General features: G+C 47.9%; 1 protein-coding gene across 10 annotated transcripts in view; it reads right to left on the bottom strand.

Annotated features, from left to right (window-relative positions):
* Positions 1–12,658, bottom strand: part of MCTP2 (multiple C2 and transmembrane domain containing 2) — a 110,032-nt gene that overhangs the window by 21,243 nt on the left and 76,131 nt on the right. For all 10 annotated transcript variants that reach the window (XR_002826260.1, XM_023744150.1, XM_023744145.1 and 7 more), the window contains 2 exons: positions 6,284–6,406; positions 3,062–3,103 (listed from right to left, as the gene is read on the bottom strand). Coding sequence is in view for 9 of the 10 variants with exons in the window: in XM_023744150.1 (XP_023599918.1) it covers positions 3,062–3,103; positions 6,284–6,406 (165 nt within the window). In the remaining variant the exon portion in view is untranslated. The remainder of the gene's footprint in view (positions 1–3,061; positions 3,104–6,283; positions 6,407–12,658) is intronic.

The following is a 12,658-nucleotide window of genomic DNA, read 5'->3' as shown; positions in this document are numbered from 1 at the left end:
AACAAAATAGATCCAGAGACATAGAAGCATGAACAGCCTGTGGAATCTCAAAGGGAAGGCGGGAAGAGATCAACCAAAGAACTTGTATGCATATGTGCATCACCCGTGGACACAGAAAGTGGGGGGGAGAGGGCCTGGGGTGGGAGGTGGGCTAGATGAGGTCAATGGGTGGGGGGGCGGGGAAGGGGACAGATGTAATACTTTCAACAATAAAGATTTAAAAAATAAATAAATGAAGTCCCTCTGGAGATACTACAACTACACTCAAAGGATCTCAAGAACCAAACTGCCCAGGAAGCAATGGGGGGGAGACGGATCCCAAGGCCCTCAGTGTGGGACAGGCTGACCCCATAGCTCCACGGCTCATCCCTGTAGAGCAGTGGTTCTCAACCTTCCTAACGCCGCGACCCTTTCATACAGTTCCTCATGTTGTGGTGACCCCCAACCATAAAATCATTTTCGTTGCTACTTCATCACTGTCATGTTGCTACTGTTATGAATCGTCATGTAAATATCTGATATGCAGGATGTATTTTCATTGTGACACATTGAACATCATGAAAGCACAGTGATTCATCCCAAAAACAATAGGTAATTATCTATGTGTTTTCCGATGGTCTTAGGCGACCCCTGTGAAAGGGTCGTTCGACCCCCAAAGGGGTCGCGACCCACAGGTTGAGAACCGCTGCTGTAGATGCTGTGGTTCCGGCTCAGTCATCCTCGCCTGGAAAGGCTAGAAGCGCAGCCCCGATGGCTCTGCCTCCAGACCCTGAGGTAGCCCTGGAGAGTAAGGTTCGACCTGGACAACCCATGGCCTGTGGTCCAAGGGCTGAGGTTGTTGCCTCTAGTTTACTGACCACCGACTTCTCACTCATTGCCTTCCCGTCCCTGGGTGGCTCATTTAAAAAGGGTTGGCCAACGGGAAAGAAATCTTCCTCACTTTCAAGCCTTGGTTAATAAAAATGTAGGCTAGTTCCCAGTACAGGTTTAAAATAATTTCATTAAAAGGGAAATTTTCATTTAAAACTGTGTTTCTGCCTGGCCGGTGTGGCTCAGTGGTTGAGCATCAACCCAGGAACCAGGTGGTCACAGTTCGATTCCAGGTCAGGACAGATGCCCGGCTGTGGGCTCAGTGCCATGCAGGAGGCAGCTCATTGATAATGTTTCTCTTTCGTGGATGTTTCCATCTCTCTATCCCGCTCCCTTCCTCTCTCTCCAAAAATCAATAAAAACATGTTAATGAAAAAAAAAAAAAGACCTGTTTCCTTTGAGAAGCCTTCCCATCATGCACTTTGGCTTGGCTAACTCTACTTCTAATGTTCAAGGAGCTACGTCACCCGGAAGCCACTCAACATCAATTCATCAAGAAGACAGTTGTGCCTTGACCGGTTTGGCTCAGTGGATAGAGCGTCAGCCTGTGGACTGAAAGGTCCCAGGTTCGATTCCGGCCAAGGGCATGTACCTTGGTTGCGGGCACATCCCCAGTGGGGGGTGTGCAAGAGGCAGCTGATCGATGTTTCTCTCTCATCGATGTTTCTAACTCTCTATCCCTCTCTCTTCCTCTCTGTAAAAAATCAATAAAACATATTTTTTTTAAAAAAGAAGAAAGTTGCATCTGTGTGACCTTTGTTTCTGAAAAAGGGCAATTTACTTTAAAAACATATTTTGCTACTTGATTTCATTATGTTGCTACGAATGATCATTTTAACACCACAACTAAGGTTTACTCTGGAATCCCCTCAATGTGCTACAAACGGGCAAAACCATCTGCCTCTCTTGCTTCATCTGAAGGCCCTCTGTGTCACGGAGCCCATGTTTTTATATTCATTGCTATTTCCTGGGCATTTTATATTGGATTCTAACTGTTAAGGTCTCCCCCTCCCCCTGAAGCATCCGAAACGCTATACCATGCGTCTCTCCCAGCACCTCCCCCGCCCCCCATACCCACAGGTTCTGGGGACTGAAGTCCATTAAGCTAGTAGCATTGCATTTGGCATTTCCCTTTTTTTTTTTTCATTTTATTCCAGAAGGTTTGTCTGAAAGCGTAATGACAACAGAAGCACCGGCTTTGAGAGCTTCTCCCAGGAGAAGGGAAAGGACAGATGTACCCAGACGGAGAGCTGCATGCGCTGCCAGCAACAGCTGGGGAAGTGACAGCTCTGAAGTGGGTGGCCGCCCCGCAGCGCGCGGGCCGGAGCCTGAAGGAGGAGCAATGTCACTTGATTTACTTGTGACTTCCCCGGCGACCCTCCGGCGACCTTCCAGACGCCACGGAGAAGCGCGCCTTCGCCCGCAGCCAAGGACAGCCCCCCTCCCACTCTGCTAGTTTATCTTTGTAATATATTTGGATTGATTTCAGAGAGGAAGAGAGAGATAGAAACATCGATGATGAGAGAGAATCATGCATCAGCTGCCTCCTGCACATGCCCTACTGGGGATGGAGCCCACAACCCGGGCATGTGCCCTGACCGGGAATCGAACCGTGACCTCCTGGTTCGTAGGTTGATGCTCAACCACTGAGCCACGCCGGCTGGGCCTACAGCTATGCTTTTTCTACTATTTCAATTATTTCTTACATTTTGCCCCTTTTCATCCTCCTTTTTACAAATGAATGAAAAGAAACAAATAGGTATATCTTAGAAAGGGATATCCTTTGTAAATAAGAATATTAATCTGCTGGCTACTCCATAGTACAAAAACATAAAAGCATCTGACACAACCTGGAAGGAAGCTATCTGCTGAAAACATGAATGTCCCGCCCTGGCTGGTGTGGCTCAATGGGTAGAGTATCGGCCCTCGGACTGAAGGGTCCTGGGTTTGGTTCCGGTCAAGGGCACGTACCTCGGTTTCAGGTTCCCCGGCCCTGATGGGGTGCGTGCAGGAGGCAACCAATCGCTGTGTCTCTTCACGTCAATGTTTCTCTCTGTCTCTCCCTGTCCTTTCCTCTCTCTCTAAAAATCAATGGAAAAATATCCTCAGGTGAAGATTAACCAAAAAAAAAATAAAATAAAATAAATAAGAATGTCCCTTCCCTGTCGTGAGGTTCCGTGGACACACTCACCTTGTCATCTTCATCCTCCTCGTCATCGGCTTCCGTGCTCTCCTGAAAGGAAGGCCCACAATCAGTTAATAAAATATCAGCTCAAATGACCAAAGGCAAACTAAACTCATTCACATAAAAGAAAAATGTCTACAGCCCTAGCTGGTGTGGCTCAGTGGATAGAGCATCAGCCTGTGGACTGAAGGGTCCCGGGTTCGATTCTAATCAAGGGCACATGCCCGGGTTGCTGGCTCAATCCCCAGTAGGGGGCGTGCAGGAGGCAGCCGGTCAGTGATTCTCTCTCATCATTGATGTTTCTATCTCTCTCTCCCTCTCCTTCCTCTCTGAAATAAAAAAGAAAAAAAGAAAAAAAAAGGCTACAGCCCTAGCTGGTTTTGCTCAGTGGATAGAGCATCAGCCAGCGGACCAAAGGGTCCCGGTTTGATTCCGGTCAAAGGCATGTACCTCAGTTGCTGGCTCCTCCCTGGCCCAGGCCCTGGTCAGGGCGTGTGCAGGAGGCAACCAATCAATGTGTCTCTCTCACATCGATATTTCTCTCTGACTCTCCCTCTCTCTTCCACTCTCTCTAAAAATCAATGGAAAAATATTGCCAGGGTGAGGATTAAGAAAAAAAGAAAGCCGAAACCGGTTTGGCTCAGTGGATAGAGCGTCGGCCTGCGGACTGAAGGGTCCCGGGTTCGATTCCGGTCAAGGGCATGTACCTGGGTTGCGGGCACATCCCCAGTGGGAGATGTGCAGGAGGCAGCTGATCGATGTTTCTCTCTCATCGATGTTTCTTACTCTCTCTCTCCCTTCCTCTCTGTAAAAAATCAATAAAATATATTTTTTAAAAAAAGAAAAAATGTCTACAGAATTTAAGCGGTCGTCTTTTTCAAATCCAACATGCGAAAACACGCTTAACGAGAACGCTCTGAGAGTTCAGGGGCGCCGTGGCAACAGTGCACACAACACGCCTCATCTCCATAAAACCTCGCGATAAATACAGCCATGAGGCGAGCGGCCTTGGAAGGCACCCAGCTTCCAGGCGGCACTGCTGAGCTGAGCCTTCTCTAAACAGTTTTGTTCTCCTGACAGATGAACCGGCCGCTACGTTAAGGCTGAGAGGACCGCTCTCCGTCTGTGCGGGGTTCACTGTGACAGCGATTTCTCTGCTCCGTGGGGGCCGTTACGGGAACGTTAGACAGTAGAAGTGCGTGAGTCTAAATATCATCCGCCTCGAAAGTAAGTTAGAGGTTTCTTTATGGTTTCACTGTTCTCCTTGGGCTTCCGGTTTGGGTGGGGGAGCAGGTGAGGGAGGGAAGACAAGGCCTTGATCTGGACTATAGGGCGCCCCGCTTTAGTTTGGGGGTTCCCAGCACCGGCTCTGATGCGAACAGGTTGGTTCAGATTCGTTTTAAAACCTTGTCTTAAACAGGTAAATTTCAATCATACCGCTGCAGTATTTATTCATTTATTATTTTATTTTTTAACTGATTGCAGAGAGGAAGGGAGGGGGAGAGAAAGAGAAACATCAATGATGAGAGGGAATCATTGATTGGCTGCCTCCTGCACGCCCCCTATGAGGGATGGAGCCTGCAACCCGGGCATGAACGTGCCCTCTATCTGGGAATCGAACTGTGACCTTCTGGTTCAGGAGTCTGCGCTCAACCACTGAGCCACACGAGCCGGGCCAGAGATGATTTTTTAAATCATGAGAACATGCTAAGGAAAACTATGTAAAGACAGTCCCCTATTGAGTCTAGACCAGGGGTGGGGCGAACTTTTCGACTCGAGGGGCACAATGGGCTCTTAAACTGGACCGGGGGCCGGGACAAAAGCATGAATGGAGTGTGTGTGTGACTGATATAAATTCAAAGTAACATCGTTACATAACAGGTACGGTCTTTTTTTTTTTTTTTAGTTTTATTCATTTCAAATGGGGCCGGATCTGGCCAGCGGGCCGTAGTTTGCCCACGGCTGCTCTAGAACAACCCAATGGGACGCTGATCTGTTACCAAGTCTCAAAGCCTTAGAATTTTGTTTAAAAAACTGCTGGGTTTTTGAACCTGGAATGCCAGGATTATACCATAAAAGAAGCCAATACATACAGGTTCCTGCTCACGGGGGGGAGTGGACGGGGGGAGGAGAGATCCCTGGTGTGCAAGGAGAGAACGAGGGGGGAAGAGCTGGGGAAGAAGGACAGGGTGTGGAGGCCGGTGTCTGAGGGGAAGCCTTGCTGGCAAGTCTGAGAATCACAGCAGAAACGTGGGCACAGGAACAGAGGGACGCATGCCCACACAGGCTGGGCTTTCCCTGGGAGTCGGCAAGCCTCCGAGAACCCCCTGAGCCTTCAGGCCGGAGGTGAGCACTGAATGGGGAGCCTGGGTGGAGGGGCCGAGGCAGCCTCCAGATGCTCTGAGTCCCCTGGAGGGACTTTTCTCTCGTGGCTGACAATGTTCTTCACCTTAACCTCACGGAGCACAGAGGTGCCCGCGGACACGTGCTGCTGGCACAGGACAGATGACCAGCACCACAGGGCTCTCCGGACTCTGAGGAAATAGCCCAAGACTCAGAAACACAGAGAAGACCCCAGATGACACCTGATACAAGATCTCTACTACAGCCCTGGCCAGTGTGGCTCAGTGGGTTGAGCATCGTCTCATGCACCGAGAGGTCGCCGGTTCGATTCCAAGTCCAGGGCACATGCCCGGGTTGCAGGCTTGATCCCCAGGTATGGGGCATGCAGGAGGCAGCTGATCAATGTTTCTCTATCATCGATGTTTCTCTCTCTCTTTTTCCCTCTTCCTACCTCTCTCTCTCAAATCAGTAAAAACATATATTTCTAGCCCAGCCAGGGTGGCTCAGTGGTTGAGCATTAACCTATGAACTAGGAGGTCATGATTCAATTCCTGGTCAAGGCACATGCCTGGATTGTGGGATCGATCCCCAGTGTGGGGTGTGCAGGAGGCAGCCGATCAATGGTTCTCTCTCATCACTGATGTTTCCATCTCTCTTTCCCTCTCCCTTCCTCTCGGAAATCAATTAAAAAATTAATATATATATATTTTTTTTCTATAGAAAAGATCTCTACTATAACATGGACATATGTACAAGGTGGATCCTTCCAGATCAAACCAAATGGACTTGGGCCATGATTTAGTGGTGGTGCTGGCGGTGCTGGCTTATCATTGTTAACACCTTTGTCTCGAGTCAAACATCAGAGTTATTGGCATCTGGGCTTACCTGGGAGTCGTGGGTGCTGCCCGCCTTCCCCTTCGTGGGTTCGATGAAATTATAGGCAAAGAGTAGCAGCAAGGCCAGGGGGATCATGTACAGTTCAAAATTCCACACTGTGACCAGGAACACCTGACGGGAAGACAAGACCAAATCACGGCTTGAGAACACGGAATGGGAACCATCTTCCATGCCTCCTCAATGACTTCGGGAAATTAAATCCAGGACTCTCACTACAGCAGCTTTTAGAAACGGTTACAAACAGGTACACACACACACACACACACACACACTGATTAATGCAGTTGCAGAACTGGTAGAATGAGGAAGAAACGATTGGCCAGGTACACTCTGGAGCAGACCGATATGGCCCGTACCTGGAAACCCCATCCCCTATCTGACCTATTCAGCTGTCTGCTCCGAGATGTATTGTACCAGAACGGAGGGACAGTCGTATGCAACACCCACGGTCTCCAAGAGGCCGGCCACACGCCAAATTTTGCCAACCATAAGGCTTATTTTAACTGGAGAGGGGATTACTTTTTAAATTGGCTTCCAATATTTTAAAATCCAAGTATTTCAGGTAAAACATTACAATTTTCAAAGTCTCTTTAAGAATCTTAAAATGGTCACCCTCGCTGGTGTGGCTCAGTGGATAGAGCACTGGCCTGCGGACTGAAGGGTCCCAGGTTCGATTCCGGTCAAGGGCACGTACCTTGGTTGCAGGTTCGATCCCCGGCCCTGGTTGGGGCAGGTGCAGGAGGCAACTAATCTGTGTGTCTCTCTCACATTGATGTTTCTCTCTCTCTCTTTCTCTCCTCCTCCTCCTCCCTGCCACTCTCCAAAAATCAATGGAAAAATATCTTTGGGTGAGGATTAACAACAACAACAACAACAACAAATATATATATATAAATTTAAAAATGTTAAAATCTTCCAATTTTGAGGCTGGATGGCCCCAACAAAATGATGGGTCAGGAATGCCTACATCAGACAAGCTACGCAATTCACCTGCCCAATTTCTATCCGCCTCTGACTTGGGACCCTCCCACAGAAAGTTCTAGAGAGAGCTTGGGTTTGAACCCGAGTGCCTATGCCGCCATGGTCACCGGAAACAAGAACGCCACGAAGACACGGCCCTGCCTCCAAGTAACACGCGGATTAGTGGGACAAAGAAGAAAAGAACACATGGTAGTTATGTCACAAGGCAGGAGTGACATCTCGGGCATATTATTTCCAGACTTAACGCCCTACTTTCCTTTCAAACTCACAGGTGGTCCCACAAGATGAAATACGGTAACTTGTGGTTATCAGCTGCCAGCTTGTAAGTGCTGGGAAAAAGTCACTCATGTAACTTATCAACTTAGAACAAATTAGAGACTTTCAGGCCGCATTCTTTAAGGATGGAGTTTCTGCTGGTTTTACTTTCTCCTTTTGCATGTACGATAGGATTCAAGAAAAAACAACAGGAAAAAACGCTTCTAATCTGTATTTATACACAAGCTTCTTGCCTAAGTACATAATCTGTATTCTCGTTTGAATATGAAATGTTTATTAAAATCCCATGGTTTGCCCGGCCAGTGTGGTGCAGTGGGTTGGGTATCTTCCCATGCACCATGAGGTCACCGGTTCCATTCCCAGTAAGGCCACATGCACCAGTTGTGGGCTCGATCCCCAGTAGGGGGGCGCAGGAGGCAGCCAATCAATGATTCTCTCTCATCAATGTTTCTCTCTCTCTCTCTCTGCCTTCCTCTCTCTCTAATAAAAATCCAAATGAATACAAAAAAAATTTTAAAATCCCCCTGGTTTGCATCGTGCTAACTGGCCACCCTCTACATTTCTTGATGACTTTATGTAAATGGGAAAAGTCAACCGCTCATCTATGACCCAATAAAAACCCACACCCCTCATCAAGGCAGAGCTGCTAGTTGAAAAAGTAGAACAGCTCTAAACGAAATGAAGAAAGAAGGCATCTAATATGTTGCAACTATTGGCTCTTTCCCTCCTAAAATGATCATAATTTCTGGTCAAGGATCAGACAATGAATTTCTCATTATGTGTTTTTTTGTTTGTTTGTTTTTTGCAGAAGCTGGTAATTGAGCAGTTGAAAGTCCGATTTGGGTAAATACATCTTCCAGAGCCATCAGCAAATTCTCTGCTCTGATTAGAGGAAGGGAGAAAAGAATCCTCACACATTTATTCCCCATAAAGCTGGGTATCCTGAAGAGGTCAAGACAAAAAAAAAATTCCATTAAATGTACCAGTAAGTGTCTCACTCATTTCCGAAGCAGAATTGTTGGCACCGGAGGCACCCTCCGTGGTACAAGTCCAATGGGGCTCTAATTGTCTGCTAAGTGCACAGAACATTCTAGAAAAGTGTTCTCTCGCCCTAGCTGGTTTGGCTTAGTGGATAGAGCGTCGGCTTGCAGATGAAGGGTCCCAGGTTCGATTCCGGTCAAGGGCACATGCCCAGGTTGCAGGCTCGATCCCCAGTAGGAGGTGTGCAGGAGGGAGCTGATCAATCAACGATTCTCTCTCATCATTGATGTTTCTCTCGCTCCCTCTCCCTCCCTCTCTGAAATCAATAATAAATATATATATATATACACACACACACACACACACACACACACACACACACAAACACTCCCTCACCTGAACCATCAATGAATCACCAGAATAAAAGTTCAAATGCAAACCCAGCAACGACCCGTTCAAGTTTTGGCCCGTTCTGTTCAAAAACAAAAAATCTGTTGCACCATGAAAATAAATGTGCAACCGAAATCCACGTGAAAACAACCACCACCAGAAAGAAATTCCCGAAACAACAACGTTTCTGTCTAATTGTAAACCCCCAAAATGAAGAATCTGATGACAAGCAGAGAAGAGAGGCTCCCTCCACTTTTTTTTTTTCTAGGATCCGATCCATGTAGGCACGGAGGGGAAATATTGGCAAAGGCCCTTGAAAAACCAGGAGGCAGATGTTCAGGTAACGGCGAGGCCAGGAAACGGTTTATTTTAATAAAGCTCTCCTACGCGGCGCCCCAAATCAGGAGCGGCAACGAGGCTGGGGCAAGTCTGAGCTATCACACCTGTTAGCCCTGAAAAATCAATTAAAGTCACACTTCCATCGCGGGTCCCTTTCCAGCCAAAGAAAGTAGCTTCGCCCTGAGACTTGAGTGGCTGCGGAGAAACATACACGAAACCTACACTCTTGCATTCCTGCCCTGCCCACTTTTATATAAACTAACCACCATAAGACTAGCCTTTGGGGGCAGTGGTAGAAATAAGGGGGGGTGGTGAGGGGGGGGGAGAAGGAGACAAAAAGAGAGAGGAAAAGAGAGAGAAATCCCTGCTGCTATCCGTCTCATCCTGAGAATCATGTCTCCTTTTGGTGAATTCCAAAAATTTCTTCAAAAGCTCTCTCTTTTTTTTCCACCCCTCCTGCAGAACACAGTGCTGCGCTCCATTTTCTGTGCAAAGAGATCTGACTTTGCGAGTTGAAAGTGAGGGCAGGGAAGCCATCCCAAGTGTCTTAGTAATTAAACGAATATGCATAATGAACCATATGCCCAGAGGGCCTGTTCTTCATGTGGGCCAGATTTTTGTTTGAATTTTTAATTTTTATATACAGATGAGACATCCCGTCTCGGCGCCCGACAGCGTGAGGGAACGTGCCAGCGGAAGCAGAGCGAGGGGACAGTCCGCGCAGGGGCCGGAACAGGAGACGCGAGAGAAATTTGCTTCTGAAGATGTGGGTTCGAATGGGTCCCCCCTCGCCTGCAGCCCCCCACCCCCTCCCCACCCCCCCTCTAGCAATTGTCATCTGCTCAGGGGCTGCAGGAGATTCATGTAACGAATACACTGACAGCTCTATACAGTTTGAATAAAATACAGTGGCATCATTTGAAAAGTGTGAAAATCCCATGGGGCAAACGAAATTCTTTTTTAAAAAATATATTTTTATTGATTTCAGAGAGGAAGGGAGAGAGAGAGATAGAAATATCAATGATGAGAGAAAATCATCTATTGGCTGCCTCCTGCAGGCCCCACACTGGGGATCGAGCCCGCAACCCGGGCATGTGTCCTGACCGGGAATCAAACCATGACTTCTTGGTTCATAGGTGGATGCTCAACCACTGAGCCACGCCGGCCGAGCAAGGATTTCTTGTTTTAAAAAATCCTTCTACACCTATCTTTCCAACTACCATCTGGAATTACAGGAAATCCTCCCCAAACTACATAAATATGATATTACAGGCTCTAGGCCAGCGGTCGCCAACCGGTGGTCCTCGGACCAATGATGGTCCGTGAGGTCCGAAAGGTTGGCGACCGCTGGTTTAAGGAAACCTTTGGAGCAACCAGTCTAGGCCACACATATTAGCGATGAGAAGTAGAGGAATTCATACCTCTTTTTAAAATACATATATATATTTTATTGATTTTAGAGAGGAAGGGAGAGGGAGAGAGAGACAGAAACAGCAAAGATGAAAGAGAATCACAGATCGGACACCTCCTGCCCGCCACACACTGGGGACCGAGCCTGCAACCTGGGACCGGGAATCGAACTGACACCTCCAGGTTCATTGGTTGACGCTAACCACTGAGCAACACCAGAAGGGCGAGGAATTCAGACCTCTCAACGATGCAACTGTGCACAGTGGGTAGAAAATTCTCAGGGCGAAATGCAGGCTTGGCCTCCTCATTTCTACAGCAGCATAGACTGAGACTGAAAGGGATTCAATATCTTCTCTCACACGTACAGATCCCCAGTATTCCCCAACTGCCATGGTAAAGGAATAGGTACAATCTTCCTTGAAGCTTTTCAGTCTCATTTAGAAAATACTCAGTTATAATCAAAGCAACATAAGACATACAGAGTCTGATAACATTACTGTCATCGCCTCTGCTGGTGTGGCTCAGTGGATAGAGCATAGGCCCGCAAACCGAAGGGTCCCAGGTTCAATTCCGGTCAAGGGCACGTACCTAGGTTTCGGGCTCGATCCCTGGCCCTGGTAGGGGTGAGTGTGGGAGGCAACCAATCGATGTGTCTCTCTCACATCAATGTTTCTCTCTGTCTCCATTTCTGAAAATCAATGGGGGAAAAAAACACAAATGAAATAAAATAACAAAAAAATTGCAGTGTCATCTCTGGACACTCAGGATCCAGTAATCATCCTCTAACACAGAGAAGAGCTTTTTATTTTATTTTATTTTAAGTATATTTTTATTGATTTCAGAGAAGAAGGGAGAGGGAGAGATAGAAACATCGATGATGAGAGAGAATCATGGATGGGCTGCCTCCTGCACGCCCCACACTGGGGATGGAGCCCACAATCGGGGCCTGTGCCCTGAGTGGGAATCGAACCGTGACCTCCTGGTTCGTAGGTCGACGCTCGACCACTGAGCCACACGGGCCAGGTGAGAAGAGAGCTTTATAAAAAACGTGTTTGCACAACATTTGAAATGTACAAGGATGATCTGGACAAAGTCAGTAAATCCTACATGTGGGTCAGTCTTGTACATGCCTAACTCAGGATCAACATTTCAGAATGGAGTGGCTGTGTGTGTGTCGGTGGATGTGTGAGTCGGTGAGTGTGTCTGTGTGTGTGTGTGTGTGTGTACATTGGTGGGGGAGGCAGCATAGAGGAAGTGTTTCAAGTCCACTCTTCCCAAAGTCTTTTTTTTAAAAATATGATTTTTACAGAGAGGAAGGGAGACAGATAGAGAGTTAGAAACATCGATGAGAGAGAAACATCGATCAGCTGCCTCCTACACACCCCCCACTGGGGATGTGCCCGCAACCAAGGTACATGCCCTTGACCGGAATCGAACCCGGGACCCTTCAGTCTGCAGGCCGACGCTCTATCCACTGAGCCAAACCGGTCAGGGCTCTTCCCATAGTCTTTAACCAGAATAACCGAAACTCGAAATGCCACACTGGGCGTCAGGGCCTTCAGAAAAGACTATGAAAACAAACGCGATGGAAAGTCAACGTGAACCCTTGGGCTCTGTCCGGCCCCCGCTTCCAAACACAGATACGCCCCCGTTTCCACAACGTAAACACCAGCACGGAATGCAAAGCATGTCGAGAGCAAGTCGTCATGGAACTGTAAATAACGTCTCCTCCTGCCTCCCTCCTCCGTGCGGTGACGCCGCTGATCCCGGCGGGGCGACTTGATCTAGTGGTCTCAGCGGCCAGACAGATAAACTCCCACGGCAGGCCGAAGACAAAAATTGACAAGGAGCGTCACCTTCCTGGCTGTTTAAATCCTTTAAGGAAGTGTGGGAGCAATTAGAGAGGCAGGGTAATCTCTGCAGAGTGCATTAACACTCTCCAGACACTCCCAGACAATAGATCAGGCCGCAGACACATAATGCTCC

The sequence above is a fragment of the Myotis lucifugus genome, unplaced genomic scaffold (genome assembly GCF_000147115.1).
Source record: "Myotis lucifugus unplaced genomic scaffold, Myoluc2.0 scaffold_431, whole genome shotgun sequence".
In the NCBI taxonomy this organism is placed as follows: domain Eukaryota; kingdom Metazoa; phylum Chordata; class Mammalia; order Chiroptera; family Vespertilionidae; genus Myotis; species Myotis lucifugus.
This window is presented reverse-complemented; position numbering and strand designations above follow the sequence as displayed.